Genomic DNA, 25,340 nt, shown 5'->3' on the forward strand with positions numbered 1-25,340 from the left:
ACAACATTTAAAATATGTCCAATCAATTTGAAGGCATCGCCCCTAATTTATAGGATTGATATTGGGTCACTTTCACGAGTGTTCAACCATTTTAAAGGTATCATCTCTTACTCATAAGATTGATATATAATCAATTTGAATGTATCACTCCTAATATATAGAACTGATGTTGGGTCGGTGCTTATGAACTTTTAATCACTTTAGAGGTATTATATCTTATTTATAAGATTGATGTTGAGCCATTACTTATGAGGTGCAATTGACTCTACATACTCCATATACTTTTTGGATAAAAATTGACTTTAATATCATCTGTTGGCACTAAAATGGATATTGTACGATTTTAAATCTACAATTTTTATATTTTTAAAATTGTGAATTTCTCATCCCTAGGCAATTTTAATATTATGAAAATGAAAATTTTCATTTTCATGATGTTGTCTCATGCATTTTTTTTAATTTCTATTTGATATTTTAAAAAAATTTCATAATATCCAACCATCAATATTTTGCCATTTTTTGATATTTTGATAGTTGTATAAAACAAATTTGCTAGATATAGCTTATTCCTTATAATAACGAAACATATCACGTGGGTGACATTTGTTGCATTAGTTGTGGATGTGGACTAATTTTTTTGGGTTATTTATTTATTATTCATTTGTCTTTAAGTGTCCAAGTCATTGAAATGGTCAACCCTAGGTTCCAACTCATGTAGGCCCATGAACAATCCAATTTGTCAAAGCCCAATAAATTTATTACACCATTAAAAACAAATATTATTGTTTATTTTTTTATTTAATTCTGAATAAAACTTAAATATGTTAAATATTAGATAATTTATTTTTTTAATATTTATTTTTATTAAATATTAAAAAATTAAGAAAACTTAACCAATGAAAAACCTAAATATTTTAGCTTTTACAATTTAATAAAAAATTTATAATAAATCATAAATAAAAAACATAAACGATTTAAAGTTTAAAAATAAATTACTTTCAACAAAAAATATAAAATGATACTTATTTTTTTTACTTAATTCTAAATAAAATCTTAATACTTAATAATATTAAATATTAAGTTGTTTGTTTTTATAATATTTTATTTCTATTAAGTATTAAAAAATAAAAAAATTAATATGTTATTTTTTCTATTTAAAAAAAACTAAATATTTTAAATTTTTCTATTCAGTAAAAAATTTATAATAAGTCGTAAAAAAGTAAAAAATACAAACATCTTAAATTCTGAAAATAAATTACTTTCAATAAAAAACCAAAAAAACAAACACCCTCTTAAATCTAATTTAAATTTGCTTGTACTCCCTTTGCCAACCCACTTCATTAAGATACCCATTTAAAAAGTTTCAAATCTAAATTGATGTAAATATGTCTAAAACCACCTTCCAATATAATTTTTTCTGAATCCAATGTCCCGGACTTAGGTGTTTCTTAAGCAACCGGCACCTAGACAATGCAAATGTCCAACTAATGTTCCTCCCATTTTTCCCAAAGCACCCATGCTGGCAAGTACAACTCATTTCTTCCATTCCTCCACACCATCAACCAAGACAAATAAATAGTTCATATTTTCATCCCATAGGGCCAAAACACCCAAATGACTCCTGAATTGTAGTAGTAAGATACCTGCTGCTTTTACAAAACTTCAATCTAGAATTGAGGGTTTAATCTTCAACCAGACTCTCCTTCTGGGGTGCCCTCCACACTGGTTTCGGTTTCAGTCACCCTTACTGCTTCTTCTTCTGATGACCCAACTGCTTCGACTTTGGCAGGCCCTGGACCTGCTGATACTTTCACCATTGATGGGCGCAAGAGTCTGTCCCCAAGCTTGAACCCCTTGCGGAACTCCTGAATTATCACATCTTCTTCAAACTCTGTGGAATCCTCCCGCATAATTGCTTCATGGAACTTTTACAAGAACAGAGAATCATGTCAGATAACCAAGAAACCCTTCTCTCCAAAATGAAAAGAATCCAGAAAAACATACCTGTAGGAGCACTAAACTGTACAAAATGAAAAGAAAAAGACAGATTTTGGATATAACCAACTATCCCTCAAGATGATGTCTAAGGGCCATTATCCTGTGTATGGATTTTATGTCACAAGTACAAACTGAAGCATATGCATATGTATTATTGTTACTCATGTGAACTCACCAAGCCGACTCGAATCAATCAAGACTTGAATTGGGTTAAAAGCGTGTCCAGGTCTTCATAAAACCTGAACAAACTTGATAGAGCATTCGAGAAAGTTCATCAAGTACTAGACTGAATTTCGAGCCAGCTCGGAAGCTCACCTGCATTAAGCCAATGATCAACATAGAAACAATCATTATGTCAATTAACAAAAAAGGGGAGCAATAATTTCACATTCACTTTATTGATCATCAACCCAGATTTTTCACTTCAGCATTATTCTAATGGAAGTTTGTATCTGCCCAGAGGGTAATACTAATCAAAGTTCATCTGAAGCTCCGGATGATAGGTAGACACATATACTAATAGCCTCAAAAAGCTGGGTAACTCACCAATGGATCGAAGGGGTTCCCGATTGTCTCCACAGGAGTAACGCCAAGTGAGCCTAGAATCTCTACAAACTGCTTGTATATACTCTGATAGCTGTTATTGATCTTCTCCTCTCCTTCAGTCTCCACCTTAATTTGGGCTTTAGCTCTCTCAAAGTTATCCAAAACAGGCAACAGATTCTCCAAGACTTCCCCTTGTGCATTTGTTACAAGTGAAAGTCGCTCTCTATCTGTCCTCTTCCGGAAATTGTCAAAGTCCGCACTAATTCTGAGAATCCGTTCCTTATCTGATGAGAGCTCCTCAGACAAGGCTCCCACCTTTTTTTCAAGATCAATTTTCTCATCTTCAATGGACTTAATAAAAGCTTCTATCTCAGCTGCTTTGGATTCATCATTGCTCACTAAAGCTTCTTTGTATGATCGTAGAGCCACTATAATGCCTGAAGCAGGTTCTTCCTCTGCATCGGGAGCATCTGAATCTGGAGCATCTGAATCGCTTGTGGCATCTTCTGCACCGCCAATGTAGCCATCTGAATTTTCCTGCCACAAAAATCTATTAGCAAAACAAAATGCAGAAAAATACTAAGAAAAAGCACTGATATGATGAAAGAACACTAAAAGTAATTATGCCTTCATAGTATCATAAATGTTGATGAATGTTCATAAAAACCGTGTTGTCAAACCAAGTCCAAATCTCAACCAATCTAAAGGGATGCCTGAACAAATAATGCTCACTCCAAATTGTTACACAAATTATTCCCATAAAATATTACAAATGCAAATACTTTTGAAACTAGGAAATAAGTGTTAAAGCCTTTGATTTGGAACCTATCCATGAGGGGTAACTGTTGAAATGTGTATGAACTGCTATAACATTGATGGCAGTTTTCCAGTACATTGATGGCAGTTTTCCAGTGCTGGCTGAGGATTTCTGTTGTTTGGCACCAAATGCCGGTATTCATTGTTGGGAAAAGGGAGAGTGCATCATCCAGTACAAAAGAGGAGTGTTTGTGTAATCCATGTGGCTGAATGGTGTGACTGATCAGAGTTTTCATATCATGAACTCTTTCATTATGCTTGACCATACTAACCCCAACATGCACATGGTTTCCAACTGGGCTGTTGAGCATACGCCCTTCACAGCCTCTTCAGATTATGGCGAGTTCATAGCCGAAAAACTAGGAGCTGGTTCAGTCTAATTTCTGAGCCTACGTTTAAGAGCAGCTATGACTCTAGCCTAGGTTTCAATTGTGCTCCTCTGTTCTGATTTGGATAACTGTAATACTCGTTATATTTGATGATGTTTGACTGTTAGAAGTTTCAGCACTGTTGATTCAGATTTGTTGATTTTTCTCTCTTTCATTAGAAATGGTTCAGTATGACCACTTGAGAATCTCAGCTAAGTAGTGACATATTCTCTTTTTGCGAGATTATTAATAGTTGATTTCAAATGTCATACTCGTGTTGCAGAGGCCAAATATGGGCCAAGGAAAGTCGTAGACCTGGATCCTAGATTCTAGATTTAATTCATGACAAATACTTATCAAAAACTTCATCTCATCACTCAAGGTCTCTAATTCTTTTTTCCTTTTGTAATCATGAACATGAAGCTAAAGAAGCAGACACATAAATAGTCTGACCGACACTTCTCATATAATTAATATTAAGAGCCATGGCAAACAAACATCTAAGAGGCTAAAAAGCCAGCAAAGCTTGATCCTTTTTTGAGTTGATCAAAAACAAAGCTTGACCTGTTCTCTGTGAAGCAAAAGCTTGCCACACCTAATGTCAAACTTCTTCTAAGCCATTTTCTCAATACAAAAATAACATTAAATGCATCTCCAATAAATGACACAGCATCCTAGTGCCTTCTAACTTTGGACAATATGGCCCTTTATGATTATTTAATTTACAGATATATGTAGTTGTATTTCTATTTTAAGTGACCAATATAAATATAAAACAAAAACAAAAAAATAAATATAAAACAAAAACTTGGTCACACAAACACTCTCATTAGTATCCTTATAAACATGGCCCTAGAACCCATATCACTTGGTATATAAAAGGTGGTGACTGCTCACCTATTTCCAGTATTTTGTGGGCTCTCCATGGAGTTCTATGTTTTCTCTTTGTGATTATGAAAAATGGGGCTATCATTGAATAGCATACAGAAAAACATGTAAAGAGTATCAAGATGATGCTGTGCCCATTAACAAGGTTCAGGGCTAATGTGTTCAAGAGTCTTAATATGATTCTTTAGCTGCTGTGCTATGAACTTGTTTTGTACATTTGCTGATGTCTGAGCAATATTTCTCCTCCCAACAGCCTTAGAAGAGAAGGGAAATAAAAGAAGGGGAAGGAGGCTTGTAGTTATTGGGGTGGCGGTTGGGACAATCACAGATCTTTCGCATCAGTTTGTAGTCTTTTTCCAGGATTAACCTTACAGGCTATAAGAGCAAAAGGCCAACTCTAATATTCACAACATGTTTAAAGTTGTTGTCTTTTTGTTCTTTGACAACAATTTCACTAGCTTCTCTCCAATTGATAGGAGGATAGGACATTTTCTATCTCATTTGCAAGGTAAAGACACGTGAAAGATGTGCACGTCTACAGTTTGTAGCTATGCCATAGCAATGAACTAGTAAGGAGTTATTTATCCTTTTATGATCCTTTTAGGTTTTAATGGATGCCTAGAATTACTTTATACAAGGATTAGGATTAATTGTTATTAGGGATTAAAAGACTACTAAAATCATAGTAATCATCTCTTTTAAAGTTAATGAACACTCACTTGAGAATTTGAAGCCTGAAGTATGGTATAAGAAAGGCTTAGGCTCTGTTTGGGAAGCGCTTTCAAAAACAATTTTAAAAAACAAATTTTGATGTTTATAGAATAAAAGTTTGTTTGAGAATCTGAAATGTTTTTAATTTGTTTTTTTATATTTTTAAATATGTTTTAAAAATAACTTTTATATGTAGTGCTTTATTTTTAATCATTCTCCATATTTGTATAATTATTTTTTAAAACAACTCTTAGAAAACAAGTGAAAGCAACTAAAAAATGTTTTCTGAAAACACCGTGTTTTCCTTTTTCTAGTTGACAAATGTGTTTTCATGATTTTTTTTTTTTGGTTTTGAAGAATAAAAAACTATTTTAAAAAACAGTTACCAAACAAGGCCTTATTTTTGTTCTTATTTTTTGATAGGCAAAATAAACTTTGTTTAGGCACAATGGCAATGCAACTCATGTACTAGGATGTGCATAAAAAGCACCAAAGGTGTTTAGAAAGAAAACGAAGGAAGCCTATAGAATCAATGAAATCTAATAAAAATGGATTAGAAACCACTAAGGTATCCTAGAACACTCAAAAAAGAGATTTGGGAAAGGAACCCTTACAAAGCTTGATGCAAACTCTCCAAATTTATGAAGGTTATCTTGTTCTATTGTTTCTAATATTCAAGACAAGCACAAAGGGGTCTTTTTTTAACAGTTTCTTACACCTCTTCCCCATGAAGCCACCCCTCATGTGTGCATGTGGAAGAAGGCAATCTTTGAGGGAGCCTTCAATCCCACACCTCCTTTGCAGGGAAAAAGGTAAAAAAAAAATAATAAAAAAATCACAAGCAACCAAGTCTAAGGATCTATAGAAGGATTTGATAGAAAACTTCCCACAAAGGCTACCTTCTTTTCTGAGTGTGTTGCTCAGATACCTTAGGCTGATTGTCTAGGGTTCTGTCTCCTCCTTCCTCCTTTTCTTCCTCATATTTCTCTCTTAACGGGTACTGGATATTGCCCAACAAGTGTACTCTTGGAAACATAATACTTGAGAAAAAAAAGGAAAAAAAGCATGTTCTTAGCATGCTAGAAGTTCAGTAGATATCTTCTTGATCTGTTCACATATTTCATTGCCTTTGTTGCACAAATCCAAACATTGTAAATGGTTTCCCTAAGACTTGTCTTCAATTGAAGTAACCTCTAGTCTCCCCATGAATGCATACATTTCTTACCATCTTTCATAGTTTTGCCCCTCATCGGCCGTAGCATCCACATTTCAGCTATGCTCATTTTTTTTTTAATGTGTTGTTTCTTGTGTGCCCAATAAACATATCTTATAAAGGTCTTGTAAATTTCACCTTTAATTAGATAGGTATTTGATGATTGCAAAACATTCCAGAAACATTTCTCCGAATTAACCATCCTGCTCCAACCCTGTGATATCCATTGCAATCTGAAAGCTGTGGTGTGTTATATCCTAGAGGACAGAAACATTCATTCATGGTTATCTACCTTAACAACTTCAATTATCCCTATCTTCGGCTAATTTACTAGAGTTAGATTTCATCTACTTTGTTGTAGTCCCTTTTTTTAATAGGCTACTTTGTTGTAGTCCTACTTATTATAAACCCTTAAATTCTGAAGCCTCTCTCCTTAGTTCTAAAAACAAGTGAAAAAAAAGGTAGCTTCCCAAGAAAATATCTAGGCCCACAAAAAGAGAGAGAAAGGAGGACAAGAAAGGTACAGTTTTTACATGTATGGATATGTGCATGCTTTTCAAGTTCTGCAAGAAGGGAGGCCCATATACTCCTATTCCATAAGGCATTATAAATATTCACATTTAAATAATAAAAACCAAAGAAGAACAGATATCATCTAACAAATTGAATGCGTGTGTGAATGAAGAGAATGGAGACACTCACACATGAGTTCATAGAGAAAGAAGAGGGGGGGGGGGGGGGCGCAGTGGGCCTGGGCAGCAGCTGTGATTCAATAATGCAACTTATGACCTTATGTTTTGAGGCAAATAAGACACAAAAGGCTCACATTTTTCAATGGAACACCAGAGACTTTCTGTATACCTTAGATATAATGTGTCATTTTTTTCTTTTGGAGAAATTTTTGAAAATTTTCTATGATGCCCTCTACACATAACACACACGCATGTGCAACAAGTAGCACACAGCAACTACAGCTGAACATAGCTAGTCCAAGAACACAATTTAGGAGCTCATGTTGTAGGGCAAATAAAGCAAAAGAAGCTCAAAAATTTCAATTGAGCACAAGAGGTTTCTGGATGCCCTAGACATGATATGGTCTTTTTCCTTTCTCTACTCATAATGCTAACTTATATTGCAAGAAAAACAAACTTATGTATTAGTTCAAATTGAGAAAAAAATTAATATACAAATATCTCTATCCACGAATAAATTGTTTCTCTCAAACAATAATTAGTTCTCATAATCATGGAACCATAATAAGGGGAAAGGGGATTAAAAAGCATTCAACAAACAAAACAATAAATCTCAGCTTGTCCTTCAAGAATTAAGATCTACATCAAGTAGGTGCCAACCCATTTTTTCTTTTTTCACTTTTTGGCAGGCATGGAGACCAAGACAGTGTTGTGAAACCTAAAGCCATGGACCTTGTTAATTTAACAAATAATGAGTATTGAGAATTATTCTCAATAAATAAATGGCTCGGGGAAGAGGCTGAAGCAAGATCCAGGAGGCATATTACCAAACATGATGTAACAGATTATTTTACATGGATGGGTCACTCAAAGGGAAAACTATATTGATAAAAACAGTTTGTTTACATATAAATTATTCTTTTTCAGATGAAACAACCATTTCAATTTTCAGCTCACGCAACCCAAATTAGTCAAGGTACAGCTCAAAAATCAAAATTCTAATTCTAATTTTAGCTCAAAAGGCTTAGATTTTAATTCTAATTTCAGCTCCAAAAAACCCAAATTTTATCTCTAGTTTCAGCTCAAAATCCCAAAATCACAGATTGCAACTATAATTTTTCAATGCAACTCCACTTTCAGCACGAAATCCCAATTAGTAAATCTAATTTCAACACAACACAAATCACAATTCTAATTTCAGCACAGAAACCCAATCGTAACCTTTCAGCTCCAAATCCCAAATCATAACTTTAATTTCAATTCATGAAACCCAAATCACAACTCTAGTTGTAACTTCTAAAACCCGAGTGGTAACTCTAGTTTCAGCTCATAAAAACAAATTATAACTCTAGTCCCAAATGACAACTACTATCAGTTAAAAACAGAATATTAATACGTATACTAGATGGAAAAGAATCCATTTACCATGTGTTTGGATGGTGAGAAAACTGAAGAAAAAACAGACAAAATAGAAATCTAGTTTTCCATTAAAAAAATCCTCCCTACATTTTCCCATTTCCCACAAACCAAAGAGCCACAAATACAAAATTCTATAAATAATTTACCTAAAAAAAAAAACAAAAAAAAAACAAAAAAATCGAACTATTTAATTCTCAGATTCAAAGTTCTGAAGTTTAACTCTAACTCAAATTCTTACCCTAAGCCTAATCAAGCAAAAATTGTCCATATTCAAAATCCCCTCGTTTCTAATTTCCAACAATTTCCCACCAACCAAACAGCCCAAAAACCAAAAACCCCAACTAATAATTTGAGGGGGGAAGACTCGTTTCCTTGAACGTCAGATTCTTCAACTTTTTCGATCACAACTGTTATGTTAATCCCAGACAAGAGAACCATTTTATTTGCCGACACTTCCCTACCAAGCAAACAGCCCAAAAACCCAAATCCCAACTAACACTTCAAAATTTTTTTTTTTCTTTATAAAGAAAAGAGTGAAAAAATGAAACCCATTTACCTCAATCCCCAAAATTTTGAACCACTTGAGTCAAAGACTCAGAAAGCTACGCTAATCCCAGTCAAGTGAACTTTCTCATTTCCTTACACTTACCCACCAACCAAACATCCCAAAAACCCAAACCCCAACCAAAAAATCCCCCAAAAAAGGCTTCAAGAGATAAAAAAGATTAAACCCATTTACCTCGATCTCCGAGTCTTGAACCTCTTGAGTCTCGGTGGCTTCGCCGTTAGAAGCGAAGGGATCGAACCGCAGGAAGCGGATGTGCAATATGGGGGAGAAGCGGAGAGAAGAGGTCAAGCGAGAAGGATTAAGAGCGCATCTGCGAGTGAGAGAGAGGTGAAAGGCTTTAGGGGATTGCGTGCAGATAGCGGTGAGGCTTTGTGGTGGCGGTGCTGTGAATGGAGCTCTCAGGAGAGTTGCCATTTGGAAAAGTGAGGAGAGGGGGGGGATAAGGGCCCAAGTCAGTATATATAGGCTACCACTGACAAATAAATTCATTTTTTCTTAATTTCCCTGAAAAAAAAAGAAAAAGAAATTATTTGACCATATTTGAAAAAAATAAATAAATAAATATTTTTGACAATGAAAAAATAATTTCCAATTTTGCGTTAATATGATCTTTTATTTTGTTTCTTACTTGATTTCTAATAATGATTTAAAAAATAATAATAATATAAATATGGATAAAATATTAAATATACAAATTATTTTTTAAAATATACAAGACATGTTAAATACATTTCAGATTTTTAAATAAATTGTATTTTATAAAATGTTAGAAAATAAATTTCATAAATTGCTTTAAAAATTTGTTTAGGGTTTGAGAAAACAATCATTATTTTTTATTCTTTTTTAGTGTTTGAGATTTTTTTTTTAAATAATAATTTATTCCATCGTATCCTTCCTAAAGACATTCTAACACAATATTATTTTTTACATTGAGCAAGCTACTAATTGTCCATTTCAATAATTTTTGAATTTTTCTTTTAATAAGTTTGAATTCCGTCAAATTTCACTATAAACAAAGACATGAAGTTCATCACAAGGTAGAGATGAACAAGCAAGGGTAAAATATAGTTAGAATGTTCTAAAAAAAATTTGTGGGCTTTTTATAATCCCTTTCATTTCAAATCCTTTTTATTTTTATTTTTTATTTTATAATCAAATCATTATGTTATCAACGAGCTTATAGTAAATTATTCAATATCTGTGTAATCAAAATATAATTTTCAATACAAAGTTTTATTTGTGATTCAATATCTGTGTTTTTGTGTTTAATTTTTATTTGTCATTGCTTTTATGTTAATTTTTTTTTTTAAGAAAAAAGACATTTTAATAAAATGGATTGATGATTAAGTTTTAAAATAATTATTTAAATAAAAATAAAAATAAAATATTAATTCATATTATGAAAAAGAAGCTTTCAAATTTTATTTATATAATGAGAAGTCTTCTATATTTTTTATAATAATTATTCAAATAATATTTATAAAATTTAGATTATTATATATTAATAAATATTAAATAAGAAAGTAAATAAATTGCAAATTATTATGTTTATAACATATCATAAATTTATATTTATTAATAATTTTTAAAATTATATATTGATTTATGCATTAAATAAATATTTGAATAATGAATAACATTTTAAACAAATTATGTAAATTCAATTAATTATATAATCATACAATAAACTATTTATTTATTTATTTTATTTTTTAAAACAAAGAGGATAAATGGAGGGTTTTTGCCTCCAGTCCCAAAACCTCTCAAAAACCTCTCTTCTCCTCCAATGGCGGTTTCTGGTCTCCTCCCTCACATTCACTCATTCCCAAGCACCTACCAACCTCTTCGCGTTGCATTTAGGTCTCCCAAATCCCCATTTTCCAATGGTGGATTTGCCACCAGACTCGCGGTAAAGGCCGAGGCCAAAGCCAAAGCCAAAGCCAAAGCCGAAGCCAAAGCCAAAGCCAAAACCAAAACCAAAACCACATCCACAGCCACAGCTACCTCCGTGTTCGAAGACACTCACACCGTCAACATTGCCGACGACGTCACTCAGGTTCTTAATTTAACCTTTTTTCTGCTTTTTTTTTTTTTTTTTTTTTCCGTCTTGATGTTGATTTTCCTGCATTTTCTTGCAAACCAAAGGGGGGCTTTTTTAGCGTTTTGAGTGTGGAAGATGGGATTTTGGAGAACGGTGATGGCTACCTATTATCCGTTTTCCTGCATTTTCTGGCAAACCAGACGAAGGGGTTTTGCGTTTTGGGTGTTAGAGATGGTTTTGGTAGCTGGGTGTTGAAATCATAGGGGGATAGATGGAGAGTTTTTTTTTTTTGTTTCTGAAAGAAGAAGAAATGAAAATAACGCTGAAAACTTGTTTGGTGATATGTTTTCAGAAAACTGTTTTTGAAAATATTTTCTGAAAATTGGCCATTTTTAGGAAGCTTGCCTAGAACTGAAATTTATTCAAAGACCATTGCTCGATGGAAACGTTTTTCAGAACAAGTGATTTAGAAGGGCTAATATGATTGTGGGGTTTTCGGAAACGTTTTCATTTTTTAAAAGGAAAAAGAAAGGGGATTTTTTTTCTTTATTATTATTGATTTCTATTTTGAAATGTCTGCATATTTAAAAGAACTATTCTAAAATTCACTAAGATGACCCATTTTCAAGAAAAATAGGCTTTTGAGAATGTGTTGTTGAACATGTTTTGGAGCCTTGTATTGAAAAGGTAATGATTTTAAAGTGTTTAAAAATTTAGATATAAAAAAATATAACTACCACAAGTTTTAAAGTTTTTGAAAGTGTTTTTTAAAAGCATGTTTTGTCTAATAGATTCTATTTATTCTATAGGATTTATTATTATTTTAGATTTTTTTTAAATAGAAAATATTACTAACTTCTATATAAAATGCAAATGCTCATAGAGGCTTACATTAAAAAGGCAATGATTTTTAAAACTATTAAAAAAAAAATAAGGTATTGAAAGATTTTTACTACCTCAATTTTTAAAATTTTTGGAAGGAAATTTTTAAGGACATAAGGTAAGTCTATACTTTTTATACAAGAGTTTCTATTTTTTTTTTTTTTTTATAGAAGTTATTACTATATATATATATATTTTTTTTTTTTTTAAAGGGGAAAGACCTAAGGTGGTGTTTGTTTTTTGGTTGAATAGAAAAAGCCAAAATATTTGGTTTTTTCTATTCAGCTAAAAGTAACCTGTTGACATTGTCCAACATAACTAAAGTAAACTTGTTATATTTGGCTTTTTCTATTCAGCCAAAACACAAACACCACCTAAATCAAACTATTTTTTAAAATGCCCTTGGTTTGGTTGCCTTGGCAATACTTGTTTTGTTTAAAGTTAGAGTCATGTGATGAAATTGTAACTTTAGTGTATTATACGAAGTCGTGGAATAAAAATATGGCTCCCTCTAAAATTCAAACTCTATATAGAAGCTATATCTTCATTATGCGGCTTCATATAAAACACTAAAGCTATTAGTATCATCATACCACTCTAACTAGGTTAAAAATATATATTGCCAACATGGCTAAAAATTACCCTTTTGAAAAAAAAAAGTCAATATTTCTTTTTTGGGTCAAACAACTCATTTTGAGTTTAAACATCATGGTTTAAGTGTCATTTTTCGTTTTTTCGTTTCTGAAAAAGAGAGTTTTCGTTTTTCATTTTTGTAACCAAACATGCACTTTAATTCTTGAAATTTGATGTATTTAGAAGGTTTTTAATTTTATTTGGATAAGTTTTTTTAGACTTTGTAAACAAGGTCCATTGTGACAAATGAATTAAGATGTTTGACTAATAAATTTTAAAGTATTTGTTTGATATTTAGTTACGATTGCTTGCTTTAATAGATTGTTCTCCTTGCTTTTCTTTTTCTTCTATTTTTTCTCCTAATAATTTGTGCTTCTATACTCATGGTTCAATTTGAGAATCAATCTCTATTTTCTTTGTTTTCTAACCCAGAACCCAAATTCACATTCGTAAATCATTTTCCACATTAATCGATGACTTAAATGCTCAAAAGCGTAAGTTATATAATAGTAACAATTTTTATGGATATACTTGGTGACTTTGGAATGGATGACTTTTAAACCAATAGATATTTAGAGATGCATCAGATGAAAAATTAGGAAAGATTAGGACCTATACATTTAAGGGGCAGAGAATCAGATTTAGCAAGTTGTATAATAAAAGAGACTACACATTTGGATAGGTTTTGTTCAATAAAGGTCATTAATGGCATCTCTGTAACAAAACACTTCATTTAGGTTGGAAAGTTCCAACAAAGTCGTGAATGTGTCAAACATGCGCACTATATGTGGTGCATGTGTATTGTGGTAGTATTTGAAAAAGCCATATGATGCAACCTTGAACTAGTTATGATGATGAAAATGGTTTTACATGGTTCTTTATATACTAGTATCCATTTTATGTTTTTAGGGTAGAAGTATATAACCATTTTTGAATGTAAGGTCAAATGTTGTCATATGGTTTCCATCCGACTGCCATGCCTTGTAGTGCACAACTTTCCTGGAAATCAATTTCTTTTACTCCACCAATAAGATTCTGATTCCTATATAATGTCTGGATTTGGGAACTATGGTACATGGTGAGGAGAATTAATGCACCTGATCACCACTTGGCACAATTGGCATCCTTTTTTTTTTTTTTTTTTTTTGATAGGTAAAAAGAGTGATTGAATTAAAAGTGTTTGAAAGAGGCGCATCAAAGTACACATGGAGTATGCCACTTGGCACGATTGGCATCTTCTAAAGCCCAAATCCACTGTTTAGAGTTAAAGGCAACTGACAGAAAATCCTTCTTTGTCGTAGGGCACCTCCTGAATCAAACTAGTCCTCTTTAATGCTTCTCTCTCTTTTGTCAATTCCCCACTAGAAAATAATGGGAAAGTGTTTTTTATTATTTTGAATCATTTCAGTCAGGATTTTGCCTTTTTTTTTTTCTTTTTTTTTTTTTTTTTAAAGGAAAAAAAAAACATACAGATTCTCTCTTTAACTTTGACCTTTTCTTTGATTGGATGTGATTCTTTTTATCTATCATATTTCAGTTTCCAGGGAAAACTAATCCTGATAAGAATGTTGCAATCAAGAAAGAAGTTAAAATGAAGTTTAAGCAAATTTCTTAGTTTCATGAGGTTTGATTTTTTTTATGATTCTTTTTGAAATTTTAGTATTATAAGTCTCAACTGATCTGAATCTGATTTGATTAACATTTTTAAGTATCATGAAGATTCAATTTGTCAAATTTTCTATGATGAGAAGTGTAGTAAACCTCTAGTTACAAAACTCAACTATTTTCCTTAATTATTTTGAGGAAATCTGATGAAAATTGTGCTTAGTCCTTTAAGGAGTCATTCTCAAGTTTAACTTGATCCAAGAGAGCTGAATCTTTTAGGATTTTTTCCAACACACTCATTTTATGGTGAGTGATGGGGCAAGAATCTTTTTTTTTTTTTGGAAGATTTGTGATGACGGCGGGGGTGGTCGTCAACCCTTGTACTCATAATATCCAAGTGTATTAAGAATTGTCACAATTAAAAATTTTCCCATCTCATCAATTCTTGGCGTTTTTTCCCTTTTCTCTTGGGACCTTAATTTCTGTTGTAACCTTGTTGACTTGGAGATAGGAGACCTTGAAAAACTCATGTCCTTTGTTACTTTGTGCGCATTTATCTCTATTTTCCTAGATGCGAGAGCTTAATCATTATCTTTTTTAAGATTATTTATAGTAAAGTCTTTCTTTTGAGCTTTGTCTAATCCATTAGATTTAGTTCCTTTCTATCCAACTAATTTTTTTTTTTGGAAATCTAAAGCCCTATCTACGGTCAAGGCATTCACTTGGCTAGTGGCGCATAAGAAGGTAAACACCAATGATATGCTACAGTTAAGAAGATTCTACAAAGCTCTTAGTCTCAATTGTTTCATTTTGTGTATGGAGAGTAGAGAAACGGTTGATCATCTTTTCTTACGTTGTTCATTGACTTAGGGGCTATGACAATGACTATTCAAACTAGCGAACTTGGATTGGGTTCCTCCTAGGATTCTATGTAATATGATAACCATCTAATATAGGGGATTAGGGAGCTTCATTAGAGGCAAAGTTCTTTGGCAAATTGCTTGTCTCATGTTGATTTAGGTAGTTTGGTGGGAAAGAAATGTTAGGATTTTTTAGGACAAGACATGGACTTCCATGACTCTTTAGGTTTTCATTCATTTTTGTTCCTCCTTTTGGGCCTCATGCACCACATCATTTAAGGGCATTCCTATCATTGTGGTTTATATTGATTGAAATTTGATGTTGTAAATTGAAAGGGTTGAGTTAGTAGGAGAGGAGCATTGATTAGGCCTCTTATTGGAAGGAGGAATTTATCTAATATTAGAGCGTTGAGATATATCTACTAAGCATATTGGGGGTTTCAATAATACTTTTTTTTATCAATTCATTGTATTTTAGGGAGGATTCCTCATCCTTCTTGTCTATTTCTTTATCCATATTTAATACATTTTTGAAAAAGAGAGCTGAATCTTGGAGATAATATTATGCACTCATGAGAATCTTCAATTAGTGTTTGATGCTCCTGTTTAGATGTGTGTTATTATTCAGTCTATCATTTTTCAAAATGAAAATTTTTTATTGGTGGGACTGGTCAAATAAGTTTCAGTAGTCTTGGGAAAATCTTCTTGTGTTCTACCGGAATATGAAAGATCTTTTTTATACAGAAAACTGTTACCTATGAGAAAATTAATTCAGTGATTTTGTATACAAGTTTCATTTTCTTAGATCATAATTACTGTAAATTGAAGTTTAAAAGTTTTTCTTTCAATAGTTTTTTATTTTTATTTTTATGTTTGAAAACATTGACTGATTTGAGCGGCTAAAATGATATAGTTGATCGGGAGAACACCAATGATTTATCTCAACAAGGTTACACAAGGCTGTGTGGCAAATATTGCTGCTAAACTCGAATCTATGGAACCTTGCCGAAGTGTCAAAGACAGGTACCTCTGCCCCTTTAATTGTAATATCTTGCTATGAGTTGATGTTACATCATGATAAAATGATTGGGTTCATTTGTTTAAGCTTTTTTTTTTTTTTTTTTTTGCTTTTTGTAGATGATCCATATTCGGTTGTATTCTTTTATTGCAATAAATTGTCTGTTGGGAAACAAATCATAGAGCTGAATGTTATTATTTGACGAGGAATGTATGATAAGTGACAATAGATAGCCATGTCCTGTTGCATTAATTGGGTCATCATTGGTCCCTTCTGTTTTTGCCTATCCAAAAAAAAAAAGAAAGAAAAAGAGTGCCTTCCGTCCGATGCTTTAGATTTGAACTGATGTTATCTTTTTGTTAATGATTGACATTTCAGAATTGGTTATAGTATGATATCAGATGCTGAAGAAACTGGAGCAATTTCTCCAGGGAGGGTAAGCTTCTTCTCTTGAACTTACGGAAATGGCACTCTTTAGATCAATATCTATTGTTATTACTGAAAACCCCTTTTCTCTATTAATTGGGATTGATCACTGAAGCCTGGTGAAAGCATGTCTTTAGTACCATTGTATATCTCGTTTTCTGTCTTTATGCAGAGTATATTAGTTGAACCAACAAGTGGTAATACAGGACTTGGTATTGCATTTGTTGCGGCCACTAAGGGATACAAACTTATAGTCACCATGCCTGCATCCATAGACATTGAAAGGCGGATTCTCTTACGTGCATTTGGAGCAGAGATTGTTTTGACGGATCCCATGAAAGGTATAAAAGGGGCTGTTGATAAAGCTGAAGAAATTGTTCAGAGTACGCCAAACGCATACATGTTTCAACAGTTTGATAATATGGCCAATGCAAAGGTTGTTTCTGTCATCTCATGCCAGACATAAAGCCTTTTTCTTTATATTCTAAATATATGATTTTGTGGATTTCAGATACACTTTGAAACTACAGGTCCAGAAATATGGGAGGATACTGTGGGTAGTGTTGACATATTTGTTGCTGGAATTGGGACTGGTGGTACTGTTACAGGCACTGGACGCTACTTGAAAATGATGAAAAGAGATATCAAGGTTAAGATCATTTATTGGACTAGAAACGTGAGAATATTGTGCTTCAATATATTGATAAGTTATGGCATTATAGCACACTTCATCTCCTAAGTTTTTGAGTTGTTAAAAGATACATCAGACATACTGGAAATATGAATGGAAGCACATCCAGAAATGTCTAATTTAAATACTGCGGTTTCAATGTATTCATTCTTTCAGTAGTCATTTTTTCAGTGGTCCAGGGATTCTTTAGGTGAGGGAAGTACATTTTTTTTATATTGTTTTTTTGAATTTCTTGTATGGGCACGTTGGTGACTTAACTCCATGTATGTGGGGTTGGCAAACAGGGCTCTTCTTTGCCCTGTTTTTATTGAATAAACTATCAAATGAAAAAAAAACCTATTCATTAATGGGTATCGTTAGAAGCAGTGAAAATAAACCTTGTTAGCCTAGTATACATTGTGGGTCAATGTATTAGTAGCTTAAGTTTTAAGAAAGTTAATAGTCTATAATGGAATTAGAGGCTTGTTTTACAGGAGGTTATGAGTCCAAACCTCACTGATGTTTATTTCATGTAATTGTTTTAAGCGTCTATGCAAGTCCTAAAAAGCAAGATACCCAAATATGCTTGTAAGCTTGATATCCATTGTTGGTGTTGTATATAATATTAGCCAACTATCTAATGATTTAGAGTTAATTGATAGCTTAATATGACATTAGAGTTATTTAGAGGTCTCAATATTAGAGTTGTGCTTAACTAGAGGTCTTGCACCCGATCTCTCATACCATTTATTTTCTATCTATTCCTCATCCATTTAACTGTAACTATAACTTCTATTTTGTCTCTCCATGGGTGTTATGCAGGTATGAGGGCACCCGTAAGAGAGGGGTTAGCTTGGTATATATCGTGGACTTATATTTTAGCAAGTTAAGCTTTTAGGAAAGTTGGTATCCTAACCTCTTTCAACATGTTCCACCAAATTCCTACGACATTGTTGGCCCATTGCCTAACAACTTAAGCTTTTGAGTCAATTAGTAGTTTAACATGAATTCTAGTTAACTCGACTTCTTACCATCAAAAGGGTTAACTACTAATTTGTCTCTTAATGTGCAACATAAGGGTATAAAGTTGCACATGAGGAAGGATGTTTGTTTGTCATACATGGTGTGCCCATATTTTAATAGCTTATGCTTTTAGGGAAATTGATTGCCTAACAAGCCGATTTTGTCATGTCCCATCAAATGCCTAAAACCTTAAGGACCACTTCAATATTTTTTTGTGCTCTTGTAGCTTTACAACACTTATGGTCTACTCTATCCAATCTTGGTAGCAATTGTGTATGTTACTTTCCTTGCTATTTTCTGATAGTTACTCATATCAATGAAATGCTCCTTAATTGAGCAGGTTGTTTGTAACCCAATCCAATCTTGTATTGGTTGGGGTTGCTTAACTGCAGTTTGAGTTTGATTGCTTAGGTGAGGCTGGAGTTGGATGATTTTTTTCTGCACCATATGCTGAGGAAACATACTCTAAAGCATGTCCAGTGAATAAAATTTTAACAGAACCCAAAAGGGCTAAAACAACAAAGAAACTACTGTAATGTTCATCTGATCCATGAGGCACATCACATGATTCCAATAGTCATTAAGCATGGAGGGAACCTGTTGGGTTGGTATCATATGAGGACCATCACATGCATTCTTTGGTTAGAGGGAACTTGTTGGGTTGACATGACTCTTTCATGGATAAAAAACGGAAAAAAGCATGGAGGGCTGCTCCATTGTGCTTACTACTTGGAAGGAAATGGACAAAAGGATTTTTAATGATGTTGAGCAGTCCAATTAAGCAATTAAGTCTGCTTTAATGTATACTTTTGTGAATTGGATTAGGGTGTATATAGAGGACCACACGTCGTCTATGTTAGATTTTTTAGATTGGTTGAACTTGAAAGTAAGGAGAAGGTTTCTCGTTCCTTACCTTTGTGCCTATGCTGGACTTCGTTTGTGTACTTTGTGTGTACTTGCTATGCATCCATGGTTCCACCTAGGCACTTTTGATATAAACTCTCTCTTTTGCCAATCCAAAAAAAAAAAAAGAAAAAAAGAAAAAAAAAATCCAATGGATATAAAGAAGCACTTTCTAGCAAGTACAGTGGCTATAGGACGCTTCTCTTTTGATGTGCCTCATTTTGTCAATGTTTGTGCAAGTTGAGATATTTACCTATCATTAGCATTCTTAAACATATTGTTACAATTGGTGCCTATAAAAAAAATGTCATTGTTACTTAAATATTTAGATTCTACAATGAGATGTTTAGATTATATCATAATTGTTGTCTGATTATCTATATTTGACATATGTTGCTTTGATGGGACCCTTGTAACTGCATTCTTTTGATGACTCTCCTTGGTGGGTATGACTGTCATTGCTGCATTATTTTTTAGATTAACTCTTGGTACATGACAATGTCTTCATTTTAAGCTTATAGTACCTTTCTTTACTTAGGTAGTTGGAGTAGAACCTGCAGATAGGAGTGTAATATCTGGAGATAACCCAGGTGAGGAATTGCATCCTATCAGTATTTTTTACCGTTCACATTCTTTCTGTTCATTTCTTCAGGATGATGCTTGTTGCTTTACCTCCTCATCACCTGTAAAAAACATTAATACAGGTTATGTTCCAAGCATTTTGGATGTTAAATTGCTTGATGAGGTTCTAAAGGTAAAGAAAAATATCTTCTTCTCCCCTTAAGCTTCATTTAGTTTTTCTAAGAGTTCCATGTTTTTAATTTTGCATACAACTAGTTCTACACACGAGATTGTGGAGGTTGTGGCCATTTGGTATTGACATCTACCAATTTATCAATAATACAACAAAGAATACAGTAAATGGAGAGGAGAAAGAGACCTCAGCTCCATGAAAGGTGAAGAAAACTTCCAGATGATACATAATTCAAAACTTCAGACTATAAGGAGCAATATCAGAAAATTCGGGAATCTTGCCAAATCCGGCTGAAATAAGAGGCTTGATCTCTGTAAAAGGAAAACTGCTATTTTATTTATCTCTATTAAACCACATGCCTGATGGAACAGTTAGTCTTCCTAAGATCATCTTGAAATGAACCAAAATGACAGGCTAAGGAGGAGTAGCCATTTTTTAAAACTAACTACACTTATTCACCAATCACTAATAAGCTCAAAAACCCATCTGCAATTGGATCCCACACTCATTAAGTGGCAAACTAAAACATGAGATTACCAGATTCATCTCTTAGCATTCTTCCAGTAGACATCATTTCAAAAGGGCAAGTACTTCTATCTTCCATGGCAAAAGCTATCCTATTTTGAAATGTTCGATCCCCTTTAATAATTCCTTTCAGATCCCCACACTACAGGATCCTCTCATCCCTTTAGTAAACCTATTGTTTTTGTGTGAGGCATCCCACTTATTAATAATTTTCAAAAGCCTTTTCACATTACAATGTCTCCTTCCTCTTAAATGGAACACTCCTGTCTTTGAAGCTTAAACTCCTTCTAGTCCTCCTTGTTAGGACTCTTTGAAGTTTCTCTTGCCCATTAGCCACCAAATTTGGAATTATGAAGAACAGCTCGCGATACCATTAGGATGCTTCTAGAAGCAGATTTTCAATCTTTTGTTGATAAGCACAGCTTCATGCAACCCTTAAATCTTGGTTGAAAATCCTCTGTCCGAATCATACCCGGCTAGAAGAGTAAGAGCTAGTTAAACGCCTTGTAAGGTTAAACATTACCCAACCCAGATTAGACGGATTAATCTCATCAGCCTCACCCACTGGCACCATCTAGCTTTTCTTCTATATTATGGTTCTAAACCCTTTCAAAACAAAGAAGCTCACATGTCAAACTCAGAATTTGGCTGAATGCGTGATAAGTGAGAAAACCAGCAAAGTTCCACCTCATTCCATGTTAAAACCTTTGATCACCTCTCTATTAACCAGCTACCAAAATGATTTACCCATTGCCACTTTAATTGAAATAAAGTGGAAAGATGATATGCGTCTTTGTGCCTTTGTCTGAGTACCTAAGTGAAGCACCTTGAATGAAAATCTTACAAAAATATTTATAAAAAAAACTTTGAATTGAAACCATCAACAAGGTAACTTCAACTACAAAATTGAAAATCGCATACCTTCATGGATCTATTCAGACTTGTTTTATTATTTATTTCCTCAAGAGTTGCCATCCGTCTTTCATTCTAAGCATTTGGTGACGTAAAAATGTAGGTTACAAATGATGAAGCTGTTGAAATGGCAAGAAAATTGGCATTGGAGGAAGGCTTGCTGGTAACTTACGAATATTTTTTCGGCATCTAGCATTAAGAAGTCTTCAATGTTTAGTTATTTGTTTAGTTGTAGCACGTTCCTTACAGTGATGCCAATCTATATGAAATCCAGGGGTTGGCTTTTTATCTTCTTTTTTACTTGCTAACTACAGCAATATCTCTTTAAAATCCTGGAAGGCACATTTTCATGATGCTGGTCTTGATGATTCATATTTCATATTTGTTCCTAGGTTGGTATTTCTTCAGGAGCTGCTGCCGCCGCTGCCATAAGCATAGCCAAAAGGCCAGAAAATGCAGGAAAACTCATTGTGGTAAAGAGAATTTACTTTAATTTCGAATTTAATACCAGACTTTTATGTTAGCACTTTTAGCAAAGTAAAGGAAGAAACTTGTAGCTACATGCATGCTACACTTAAATTGAACTTCAATTTTGACTCATCTTATTTGGGTATAAGCCGGTGTTTGAAGGATGATTAGGAACAGAGAATCAAAGTTAAAAATAAAGAACAGAATAAACCAATGTTGTAGGATCTGTTCTTGAGGAGATATGAAGCTTATCACCCAAGTGTTTCAAGTACATGCTGAGGCACAGTAAATTATCCACATTCATCTGTCATGCCTTGTTCTTGAGTGAAAGTTCGTAAGTGGTCAGATTCAAGTCAAAAAAAGGTTATATTCGAGTTTATTCCAGTAGGAGTTGGTTTTCATTCTAATCCCATGTGTGGGAGATTCCAAGAAAGAGCTTCCAATTTTATTTTGGTTAGTAATAGATACCAATGCTGCCTGATTGTAGCACTAAATTAATAAGAATTTGCGTTTACCATTAGTTGTAGGAATATTTTTTATTAGGTGATGCTCCTGCTCTTCAACCATGATTCTTTGTTTTTATAGAGCCTTGAACTAGTGTAAACTTGAATGGTTTCATTTTCATACTGCCTTTAATTTTCAGCAAGTCCTTACAAGGGTTAATTCTAATGATTTATTATAGATTACAAGGCCTAATAAAGCAGTTTATGTGAGCATTGTGTTCCAACACTCTTATGTTTAGACTGTGGAGACATGGCTGATTATCATTTTATCCATTGCCCTATTGTACTGAGGTTGTGGCCAGTGTTGTCAAAAGCAAAAGGCGATAAAACTCCTTTTAGCCTAAGGCGAAAGGCGAAAAACAAGGCGATAGTCTAACTATAGTAACGTGATAAAAAATATACATATATTTACCTATTCAATATTCAACCAATATAAGTGTTGACTTCAACAATCAACACTATTAATTTTTCATCACTCATGATATCTTATAAAATTAACAAAATAATAATAATTATTGAAAGTGTTAAATATTATACCCCATATTATAAAAAACATCATATTGTTTAAAGATATTCATCCTATCTAAATCTATATTCTAATTTTTCAAACATCTAAAAAGCAAAATAAAAAATAAAATAAGAGATTGAACATTCTAAAAAAGCTTTAGGCACCATCATCATAATCATTATTGAAATTAAAATTGTTATTACTTCTATCAAGACTAGATTGATAACCCTCTATCTTATTATCTCTATGATTGATAATATAATATTTTATCTTATGCTTTGTTTAATCCAATATTAGATTGAATGAAATTATAATCTAAGTATATTTAATCTTAATTCATGGTCAAAGGCGATTGCCTCTATGCCTTGTGCCTTATCCCAAGACGATTGCCTAGGCGTTGCCTCTTTGAAGTCGCCTTGCCTAGGTCTTCAAAAGGCGACTTTTATCTACCTTGCCTCGCCTAATGGCCTAGGCGATTCAGGCGATCACCTTTGATAACACTGGTTGTGGCACAGATTGTTTGAATTGGCCGATGTTTGGCATTAGAGCATGATATACATCTTTTAGGGAACTTAGTAGTTTGACATGATTCATCCATTCTTATAGTCACTCTGAACTCTCCTTATATCGTCACAAGAATGTATATTGGTTTATAAGGCTCACCATCAGCAACAGATCTACACCTGTGTTATCATATTTATTGTCATCGATATTGAATTAACTTGAATATGAAAGAGTTTTTAAGCTGCTAAAATCACAATTTGAGTTTGTTTCATTTAGCATATTGCACCCATCTGAATCATTATTTCTCACTACTTTTTTCCTGATCTCCAATGCCATAGGTTGTATTTCCAAGTTTTGGTGAAAGGTATATCCCCACCATTCTTTTCCATTCTATCCATGAAGAGGTCCGAAAAATGGAACATAGATAGCATGAACTATTCCAGAAGTATAAGCATTCTCGACATCACCCCCACATCCCCAAATGAAAGAGCAGCCACCATTTACGTTTGTCTGGTAAAGAGCTTAGCTGATAGTTTTTGTGAAGTTATTCTCAGTTCAATGTTGATGCATTTTGTTCCCTTTCAAGCAGAGTTTCAGGAATTAGGGTATTAAGAGAAGCGATTCAAGTTCAGAAGAAGACTTCACCAGTGCTTCAGGGCCTTGATGAGAATGGAACTGCGGTTGAGATTGAGATTGTGTTCTCAATGTGCCGCTTCTCCATTTCTTCGTGGATTGTGTTTGGTTCTTTTCTCCAGGAAATATGATCAAATTTGATTGTTTATCCAGATGCAAGCTGCTAATAAAGCCGGTATCTGATATTGGAAGATGTATGAATCGGTCTGAGTTGAAGAGGCAGCTTTTATATAACAGGGCTGTTTGATATTCAGATTTTGTAATTTTTATCGATCATCTGACAGATTGCAGCATTTTGCATACAAAATTTCAGTGGCATTTCATAATATATGGAAAAGTGAACTTGTAAAATCAGTCAAGAGTGTTCTTCTTTAAGATAAAAAGAATCATGGGAATTATCCAAAATCTATTTACCTATCCATCTAGACATATGATCTGGCCCTCATCCATGCTATTGATTAAGGTTATTCTATATGGACTGATTATGGGTGTTGGAACAGGTTGCTCTCAAGCTTCAAGGGTGTGGAAATGGGACCTGGAATTGAATTGGGTTGGGTGAACCTGCAACGAACCTTCTAGAACATGTGGTGGTCCGTTGGAGGATTAAGTTAGGTTCAGAATTTTGAGAGGGATGCTAGGGTTTCTGGGTTATGCATATCCTGGAGTTGTTCAATAAACTTGGAAACTAACCTTACCAAAACCATAGGAATACCAAGCATCCTCAGGACACGGCAAGAACTTATAAAATAGAAAAAAAAATGGTATAAGGCACCTTCCATTTGAGCATATCTTCAGATCAAATATTGCTTCCTCTCGCCTACGACCCTGAAATTAGCTGCTTTCTTGATTGCTGAAAGATTTACCTTAAAAGTGAAAATAAACACAAATACTTTCCCTAGCGACATTGAACAATCTATCAGGTCAAATTTTCTTAGTGAAGAATTAAGTTGAACAGCATTTATCCACCTCAACTGAGAAAGCTCCTGATTAACCTGATGGCGGTTTTTTCCTACTGCAGATTCCTAACAAGAGATAATCTGGCCAGAAAACAGCGTGAGTGACCTTTTACCTGGGAAAGGAAAAAAAAAAAAGGCTGATATGCCCCCTCACAAACTCAGGATTGCTAGTTAACAGTGTTCGAGGCAACGGTCTATAGCCAACCAACCCAGTGCCCAGTGCCCCCCTTGATCTCTAGCAGAGCACTTATAGTCAGGATATCAGGAGAGCAGTTTATATTATTCTGCAACAAGATT

At 33.6% G+C, this 25,340-nt stretch overlaps 2 protein-coding genes across 3 annotated transcripts; one reads left to right on the forward strand and one right to left on the reverse strand.

Moving 5' to 3' along the window:
* Positions 1-1,384: 1,384 nt before the first annotated feature.
* Positions 1,385-9,647, reverse strand: LOC117920836 (protein GrpE). 2 transcript variants are annotated; one of them, XM_034838493.1, is made up of 4 exons: positions 9,391-9,647; positions 2,545-3,081; positions 2,174-2,313; positions 1,834-1,925 (listed from the first exon to the last, which is right to left on the reverse strand). In XM_034838493.1, the coding sequence occupies exons 1-3, from the start codon at positions 9,631-9,633 to the stop codon at positions 2,209-2,211; spliced, it is 885 nt and encodes a 294-aa protein (XP_034694384.1). In that variant the 5' UTR covers positions 9,634-9,647; the 3' UTR covers positions 1,834-1,925; positions 2,174-2,208. The 2 variants fall into 2 exon arrangements, with proteins under 2 accessions (XP_034694383.1, XP_034694384.1); XM_034838492.1 differs by lacking the exon at positions 2,174-2,313 and having other exon boundaries at positions 1,385-1,925.
* Positions 9,648-10,985: 1,338 nt separating this feature from the next.
* Positions 10,986-24,443, forward strand: LOC117919679 (cysteine synthase). The gene is made up of 11 exons (XM_034836902.1): positions 10,986-11,275; positions 16,154-16,263; positions 16,637-16,694; positions 16,857-17,120; positions 17,196-17,333; positions 19,819-19,870; positions 19,985-20,034; positions 21,575-21,634; positions 21,864-21,944; positions 23,793-23,967; positions 24,044-24,443. Exons 1-10 carry the CDS (start codon positions 11,006-11,008, stop codon positions 23,880-23,882), a joined length of 1,173 nt encoding a protein of 390 aa, XP_034692793.1. The 5' UTR covers positions 10,986-11,005; the 3' UTR covers positions 23,883-23,967; positions 24,044-24,443.
* The last annotated feature ends 897 nt before the right edge of the window (positions 24,444-25,340 follow it).

Source organism: Vitis riparia, chromosome 8 (assembly GCF_004353265.1).
Source record: "Vitis riparia cultivar Riparia Gloire de Montpellier isolate 1030 chromosome 8, EGFV_Vit.rip_1.0, whole genome shotgun sequence".
Taxonomy (NCBI): domain Eukaryota; kingdom Viridiplantae; phylum Streptophyta; class Magnoliopsida; order Vitales; family Vitaceae; genus Vitis; species Vitis riparia.

Excerpts from the sequence above, each read along its gene's own strand:
- LOC117920836 (XM_034838492.1), bottom strand. The coding sequence starts at position 9,633 with ATGGCAACTCTCCTGAGAGCTCCATTCACAGCACCGCCACCACAAAGC. Across the intron at positions 3,082-9,390 it reads TTCAAGACTCGGAGATCGAG|GAAAATTCAGATGGCTACAT; the intron begins GTAAATGGGTTT and ends TTTTTGTGGCAG. Across the intron at positions 1,926-2,544 it reads GGAACCCCTTCGATCCATTG|TTCCATGAAGCAATTATGCG; the intron begins GTGAGTTACCCA and ends TTCTTGTAAAAG.
- LOC117919679 (XM_034836902.1), top strand. The coding sequence starts at position 11,006 with ATGGCGGTTTCTGGTCTCCTCCCTCACATTCACTCATTCCCAAGCACC. Across the intron at positions 11,276-16,153 it reads TTGCCGACGACGTCACTCAG|TTGATCGGGAGAACACCAAT; the intron begins GTTCTTAATTTA and ends AAAATGATATAG. Across the intron at positions 20,035-21,574 it reads TGCTTGATGAGGTTCTAAAG|GTTACAAATGATGAAGCTGT; the intron begins GTAAAGAAAAAT and ends GTAAAAATGTAG.